This window comes from Onychomys torridus, chromosome 18, assembly GCF_903995425.1.
Source record: "Onychomys torridus chromosome 18, mOncTor1.1, whole genome shotgun sequence".
Lineage (NCBI taxonomy): Eukaryota > Metazoa > Chordata > Mammalia > Rodentia > Cricetidae > Onychomys > Onychomys torridus.
In genome coordinates this window covers 59,911,311-59,919,401 of record NC_050460.1, presented here as the reverse complement: position 1 = coordinate 59,919,401, position 8,091 = coordinate 59,911,311, and the positions used below count along the sequence as shown (strand labels likewise).

Below are 8,091 nucleotides of genomic sequence, written 5' to 3'. Positions count from 1 at the left end.
CATGCTGTGAGCACCAGGATGACCCGAGGCGGCTTTGCTCCTCCGCACACTTCCTCCAGGAGTCAACCGGCCCTCCAGGTGTTAGAACAGGCATCACAGTGCACACCCTGTGACCCCCATCCTAGCACCAGAGTACCCCAGCAACCCCCACACTGCTGCTCCCCCCATGCTCTCCAAGGGAAGCCTTTGATGAAATGGACCACCTTGTAGAAATCATTTTACCAACCAGGGTTCATACCAGCCCTCCATGTCAGTTACAGCTTGTATCCAGGTCCCACAGTGACCTTGCTGTGTCCTGCTTGCATGCACAGCTTCTAAACCCAGCTTCTGCCTGCTCTGGTTGCTCATTGTGGTGCATGTGTGTGTGTGGGGGGGGGGTTCAGTCACAGCTGCTGATTCACCTCCCTTCCTGTTGGATGACACATTGACCCCTTCTTACATCCTCAGCAGTATCTGCCCCACCTGCCTTACTACACTCAGCCTCCTGGCTGGGAACAAGGCAGGTCTCACATTTCATGTTCCGTCTGCTGTCTTTGGTGCTGCCGAGGATCTAACCAGGGCATTGGGATGCTAGGCAGGCATTCCACCTCTGAGTTACAGGTTTATTCTTGGGGTCCTCTACGGCACAGGGGTCTGAGCCCGTTCACCTTCACCACCCCCTCCCTCTGTGCACTCACTTGGCCTTACTTATCACCAGGGTTCCTAAATCTGTCTGTACACTCGACACGAGGTCTTGATGTGCCTCGGAGGTGACCGAAGTTCAGCAGTCCTCAGTAATATGTTTACAGCATGACTCTGAACTCAAGAAACGTCACCCATCTTCATCTTTATAATGGATGACACTGACCCCCTGAGGAAGACCACTGGCCTTCCTAAGTGGGGCAGACTGGCCAGGGTGCCTCCACTTAGGAACACACACACACACACACACACACACACACACACACACACACACACACACGTTGTGCTCTGAGCTGTGTAGTTATCTGACAACTGTGATGTGGCAGAGTAGTGTGCAGCATGTGAATGTGTCCCACCAGCCAAGTGCTGACACTAGAACTGGTTGACTCACCCAAAGCCTTTTATCAGGAGACTGAGACATTGGAACAAGAGCCCGTAGCTGAGCTGAACCGTCACTAACAATGGAGGTTAGACGCCAGGGGTGAGCCCTGATTCTCCCACTCAGGTGCTGCGACTTAGTGAGCCTGGTCACTCCAGTGCCCCAGAGCAGAAAGTCTTTCCCAGGCTAGGTCAGGTCATGCCTGTCACAGAAGGGGCTCTACCAGCTGGGTCACTTCAGCTATGACCAACTGTGGTTTTACAATGTTGGGGATTAAACCAGAGCCTGGTGCCAGTTTATAAAAGGTTCAGTGGCTAAAGACACTCGCTGCGACCTGAGTTCCATCCCAGGACCCTATGTGGTAGGAAAGAATCAACTGAAGCAGGCTGTCCTCTGACCTCCATATATATACTGCGGCATGCATGTAAATATTCATGTATGTGCGCACACTGGTAAATAAATGTAGAAAAAAGTTAAATAGCAAGTAAACAATCACTTACATTTTCTTGGCATATCTTTGTTGTGACTGTAATTTTTGTTTGTTTGTTTGTTTGTTTGTTTGTTTGTTTATTGAGACAGGATTTCTCTGTATAGCCCTGGCTGTCCTGGAACTTGCTCTGTAGACCAGGTTGACCTCAAACTCACAGAGACCCACCTGCCTTTGCCTCCTGAGTGCGGGGACTAAAGGTGTGCGCCACGACCACCTGACAGTGATCGTGATTTTTAAACAAAGGGAATAATTCTAAACAAAGGAGACAGTTTGTATAGACTCTAAAAATATATATTTAGAGAGAGATCATAGACAGCTTCCTGAAAATAATTACTTGGAAGAAAACAAACACAATGCAATTTGGGAATCACAGAAAAAGCTGCTTAACTCCATCCTCTCCATCACAGAAGGGTATTTACTTTGTGGTCCCAAACACAGAATAAAAAGTATTTGGCAAAGGGGCTTCAGGGGCTGCTGAATCAGAAGTAGCTCAGCTCATCGTGTTGTTCTTTGTTGGTCTGGTACGAAGACAGGGTCAAGGGCTTGTTTTCATGAGGCAGGGCTCTGAACACCCTCAAGTGCACGAACTTATCATCACCAACATCAACCTGGAGGGAGAGAAAGAGGTCCCCAGGAGGGAAAGGTGAGGTCCTAGCTCCAGGCTCAACCCGGCCTCAGAAGAGCTGAGCCAGGACAGGGCACCAGCAACTGGGCCCATGATAATGCTTGTCTCTTCCTTCAAGGCCAGGAGCCCCGGTACCCCAAATTCATCCCCTCACAACCTGTATGTGCTTCTTAAGGGGGGTCCCTCTAAAAGAAGAGGTTGCAGAAAGAGCACTCTCCTATACTCTAAGATTATGTCCTCAGTCCTTCCCAGGTCACTCAGTACTCAGTACCCACCTTGATAAAGAAGTTGGTGCCAGCCACCACCTGTTGCCTGAAGGATATGGCTTTAAAGACGGTGAACTTCTGATTTTCTTTCTCTTCAAGCTGGGATTTCACCTGGATGGTGGGCGGTAAGGGGAGGACTCAGACTCATCATCAAATAGATGCTTTCCTGCCTTTCCCAGGATTCTCCCTGCCAGCCCTCAACACCAGTGTTCCTCACAACTGGGGACATGGTATGCTGTTGGCCCCACTGATAATTGGGGAACACAGCTCCTCCTTTTTTGAGACAGGGTCTCACTGTGTAGCTATAGCTGGCCTGGAACTATGTGGACCAGCTTGGCTTCAAACTAGGAGAGATTCGCCCGTCTCTGCCTCTGGAGTGTGGGCATGTGACACACACCTGGCCAGTACTCAGTTCAGAGTCAGGGGTGCAAATCGGTTTAGGCTAAGTAAGAATGATGACAGACAAGGGTTGCCTGGGCCTGCCAGGGGAGGGTTTGGCAAGGGTATCAGTACCAATTCCTCATTTTCAGGGTCTCATGGAGATGACTCACTCCTTCCTGGCCACTTCGGTCAGAGCTTAAACCTCCCAAGGACAGTTCGGCTTGGTGGACAGGACCCTGGACTTGGGAAGTAGCAGGAAAACTGAAGGTCGGACATGTTTAACTTTTCCTCTCTTGTTAATAACCTGAACCTCCTTAACCTGTATAGACTCTCTGTTCCGCTAACAGCCACAGGACAGGCTGCCCGGACTTGCATTCACCAGCCCCTCCCAACCAGGGCCACCCTCTGGTTGTAGACTAGACAATCTAGGCACTAGCAAGTTTTACAACTTTTTTTCCTAGTGGTGGTGGTGGTGAGGTGTGTCCTGCCACTGAGCTCCATATTCCTAGTTCTTTAAGAAGGAGACTGCCACTGTAGCCTAAGCTAGCCTTCAGCGACCCACGTTTCGGTGTGGGTTGAAGTCGGAGGGTGCCTCGTCTTCTGGTTTTACCCCTGGGCTCTAGCACTGCCTTCCTCAATCTTTGAGACCTGCTCATCCCTCCACCGATCCCGGGTGAGTGTTTCCTAATAGGTGGGCGGTCCTCTCGTACGCAAGCAGCTGCAGACATGGCCCAGTCCAGGAGTCCCAGAGTCCCAGCTCCCAGCCACATGTGCGACCGCGCCCGAACCCTGCTGCAGGACCCGGGCCCGTCTGGACACGCCGGTCCCTTAGGCCGCCTAGTCCCCGTGGGCCTGGCTCCTGCTGGCCTGACCCGGGCCCAGCCTCACCTGGTCGGCGATCTCCTGAGTCTCGGCCGTGGCCGGCTGCGTGGCGGAGGGCCCGCCACACATCATCTTGGCTGCAGTGGACCTGGTGACACAGACAGAGGAGCTAAGGACAGAGACAGCTACGAGTCCTCGGTCCCGGGACCCTAGAAGTAGCAGGCTCGGCTCCGCCCCTGGGTGCGTGGCACGTAACAAAGCGACGGGGCGGGGCGCCGCACCCTCCTCCTCTCCCATGTCCTCATCCTCAGTCATGAGACCCACACTGGGCGTGGGAGGAGAGTACCGCCCAGTGGATCCCTCACTGTCACTTCCTCGAAGTGGGTTGGGAGGCTGGGGGTAGTGATTGCCCCTCAATGGCGCGTAGTGACTGTAGGAGTTATCTCTGACGGGCGTAGGAGCATCTGAATCCTCATACAGGATGCAGGGATTGGGGGGCAGGGGGTGTCTCATTCTTTCCATGAAGCCGGTGGACGCGAAGTCCAGCCTTGGCCGTCTCAATTCCCCCTTGCCCTGTGGTCATGAAGTGGGCGCCTGGGTGGGTCCCTAGTCCCTCCTTCTATGGTGTGGGCACAAAAACAGAGGAGAGGAATGAGGACCTGGAAGTCCCAGTTCCCCTCTGGTGCACTGAGTTTGTGGGTCCTGATAACTCCATGACTTAAGAGCCTATGGGGGTGTTGGGGATTTAGCTCAGTGGTAGAGCGCTTGCCTGGCAAGTGCAAAGGCCCTGGGTTCGGTCCTCAGCTCTAGCAAAAAAGAAAAAAAAAAAAAAAAAGAGCCTATGGGGGTCCTGGGTGAACTGATCTGGGAAGTCCATTCTTCCTTAATGAAATGGATGTGGACATATTTTGTTGGGCTGTAAGGTCTTGGGGAATCCCAGCCCACCACCGGGCATAGAGTGGGACGGTCCAGACTCCACTCTCTCATCCCCAGCACAGGCTGGGAAGGAACCATGAGGACCCCAATATGCCCTCTGTCAGTGGTCTTGCTTGAGTGACGGTTAATCCTGAGAATCGTCAGAGAAAAACAAGTTCTACTATTTTGACCAAATTAAAGCAAGCTTTTATTAAAAGATTAAATATGGACCAAGATGGAATTTGGTCAGGACCACCACCCGGAGACCCGTGTTGGTGGGTCTAATAAGGACAAAACCCATAGGCCACCGTACTTTGCCATGCTTTGTTATTTTCAAGAACTACAACTCCCAACATTCCAGAAAGTTACCTAGTCCTTGGGCAGGTGGGGCTTACAGGTTAATTTAGGGTCTAACAAGACCTTCAGTCCCAATCCCCCGGCTGCTTGTTTTTCCATCTGCAAAAATGTCAGAATTTGATCGCTGGATGTGATGGTGCACGCCTGCTGTCCTGGCCCTTGAGAGGCTAGCCTGGTGAGACCTTGTCTTAAAAATTTAAAAAGAATTTGGGACTGCAGAGGTAGCGCATCATAAAGTGCGCTTGCCATGCAAGGCTGACAACCTGGATTTGATCCTCAGAACCCAGGTAAAGAGCCGAGTGAGGGGCTGGAGAGATGACTCAGCAGTTCACAGCCCTGGCTGCTCCTCTAGAAGATCCTGTTCGGTTCCTAGCATCCACATTGTAGCTTACAACCATCTGTAACTCTAGTTCTAGGGGATCCCATGCCCACCTGTGGCCTCTGTGGGCAACAGGCACGCAAGTGGTGCCCAGACATACGTGCAGACTGCGGTGGTAGTGGCAATAAAACCCAAACTGAGAAGTTGGCACCAGGGACTGGAGCATTGCTGTGAGAGGCTTGACCATGCTTTTGTCTGAAGGAATGTGGACTTTGAATTAGAAAAGCAATTGAACATTTTAAGTGGGGCTTAATGGGCCACACCAGTAAGAGCATGGAAGACAGTGGTGTTGGGGGTGACTTGAACTCTGGGGGGCCTGGCTCTAGAGGTTTCAGAGAGGAAGAGTATTTGTATGTGGCCTAGAGACGATTCCTATAATATTTTAGCTAAGAATGTGGCTGCTTTATGCCTTGTCCGAGAAGTCTACCTGAGGTTAAAGTGAAGAGTTTTGGATTAATAGCATTGGCAGAGGAAATTTCAAACTAGCCTAGTATAGACTCTGTCCTGTGGTTATTAGCGTTCACTCTTATGGAGCTCTATAATGAAAAGGAGCAAGCTGAGGAAGGAAAAAATACAAAATGTACAAGGATAAATACAAATACAAATGTGATTTCTTTGTATTACAAATGTATTATACAAATACAGAATGTTCCAGGGAAAAAGGGGGTGCCAGGAAGTAGAATCGGGCTAAACCCTGTGTTCAAGAAAACAAACAGCTTAAACAAATTCCTGATGTTAAATGGAATAATGGGAGTGCTGACCCCAGGGCAAGAACCTACCCAGCTAAGGTGAAAAGGAATTAAAGAAAATCTCAGAACCAGGTGTGGTGGTACACACCTTTAATCCCAGCACTAGTCTAAGGTCAGCCTGGTCTACAGATCCAGTTTCAGGACAGCCAATCTCAGGCAGTGAAGAAAACCATCACAAACAGAAAGCTGGTGAAGAGGTGATTGAACAAGGGGGCTGAGCTCCAGCTCCTGCAAACAACAGAACTTGGCAGCTTCAGTCACTTGGTTCTGGCTTTAGAGTCAAGGACAGAAGAAAGGGGTTATGGAGTCTTCTTCCGCAACTGAGGAAAGCTGCTGAGGCCAGGCATGTGTCAGGGGTGTCCCTGAATGGAGACCTAGAGAGGCCATTGCGTGAAACTATGATGTTGAGGCCTGGATTTCCTTGGAGACCCCAAGATGCTGGAGATGCCAGTGTCATGGGATACCTGCCAAGGAGAGCTGCTAACAGGGAGTGGAACCAGAGAGAGAGAGAGAGAGAGAGAGAGAGAGAGAGAGAGAGAGAGAGAGAGAAGTGAGTTGTAGTAGACAAAGCCTAAAGGAGTTGGAGATCTGAAGAGCATTTTGACATCTGACATAGAGACATAGAGATGCAGTTTGGAGTTTGCCCAGCTGGCTGGTTTTTACTCTTGCTTCAGTCCAGTATTTCCTCACTACGCGTCCTTAAGTGTTTTGGAATAGTAATGTATATCCTGTGCCATTATATGTTGGAAGTAATAAGTTTAGGCCTCCTGAAGGCCTCTCCACCAAATCAGGAAGAGCCCAGGTTTAATGGGTGAAGCGCTCCTGGGCGATTCCTCGGCCCTGCAGAGAGAAGACAGGGATGCGAGACCGAGACCGGAAGAAACACAAAACTGTTTTCAGGGATGCTGTTTATATATCCCCTGGGGGAGTTGTCCTGAGCCTCTCTGGGGTGGAGCTGTGTTTTGGGGGGGGGGGGGCTTTGAAAGGGCGGGTTTAAGGAAAGAGATGGAGAAAGGAGCCAAAGTGGATCTTCCACCAGACTCTTTCCAAACAGGAAGTATGTGATCTGCTTTTTTATTTTGATTTTACAGGGGAGTACAGTTAAGAGATTGCATGAATCTCAGAAGAGACTTTGAATTTTGGACTTTTAAACAAGTTGGAGACTTTTATAGACTATGGGGACTTTTGAAATTAGACTGAATGCATTTTGCATTATGATATAGCTACAAGTCTATGGGGGCCAGGGAGTGGAATGTGGTGGTTTGAATAAAAAATGGCTCCCATAGGCCCATAGGGTGTGGCACTACTAGGAGATGTGGTCTTGTTGGAAAAGATGTAGCCTTGTTGGAGGAAGTGTGTCACTGGGGGCAGGCTTTAAAGTCTCAGATGCTCAAGACAGACCTAGTGTTTTAGTCTCTTCCTGCTTCTTGAGGATCAAGATGTAGATCTTTCAGCTCCTTCTCCAGCATCTTGTCTGCTTACACGCTGACATGCTTTCCACCATGATGATAATGGACGAAACCTGTAATGGCTCACTGTAAGCCTGCCCCATTTAAATGCTTTCCTTTATAAGAGTTGCCGTGGTCATGGTGTCTCTCCACAGGAATAAAACCCTAACTAAAACACAGACAACACGCCCATACACATAAAGTTTTTAAAAATTAGGACAGGTAGGATGGCTGACACTTATAATTCCTGCATTGGACAGAAGGAGATAGGTGAATCCCCAGGGATGGCAGGTCAGCCAGCCTACCCTCATCAGTGAGCCAGATCCCAGGGAGAGACTTTGTCTTAAAAAAATAAGGTGGACATCTCTTGAAGAATGACTCTTGAATTTGAATTCTGGTCTCCATATGTTTGGTTCCACGTGTGCACCCACACACGTATGCACACACACACAAATACTAATAAAGAACTTATTGTAGGCTAAATTCCAACCTCAGGAACTTTGGGAGAAAAAGAAGGAAGGCATCTAAGTTTGCTGATGGACTGCCTTGTCTTCAGTGTCAAGGAAAACGCTAGGAAATAGGGGCCCAACGTGCTGCAG

The 8,091-nt window shown here is 49.8% G+C and overlaps 1 protein-coding gene across 1 annotated transcript; it reads right to left on the bottom strand.

The window, feature by feature from the left end:
• Positions 1 to 1,819: 1,819 nt before the first annotated feature.
• Cstb (cystatin B) lies at positions 1,820 to 3,911 on the bottom strand. Its single transcript, XM_036168118.1, has 3 exons — positions 3,711 to 3,911; positions 2,451 to 2,552; positions 1,820 to 2,158 (listed from the first exon to the last, which is right to left on the bottom strand). The coding sequence occupies exons 1-3, from the start codon at positions 3,774 to 3,776 to the stop codon at positions 2,030 to 2,032; spliced, it is 297 nt and encodes a 98-aa protein (XP_036024011.1). The 5' UTR covers positions 3,777 to 3,911; the 3' UTR covers positions 1,820 to 2,029.
• Between the last annotated feature and the right edge of the window lie 4,180 nt (positions 3,912 to 8,091).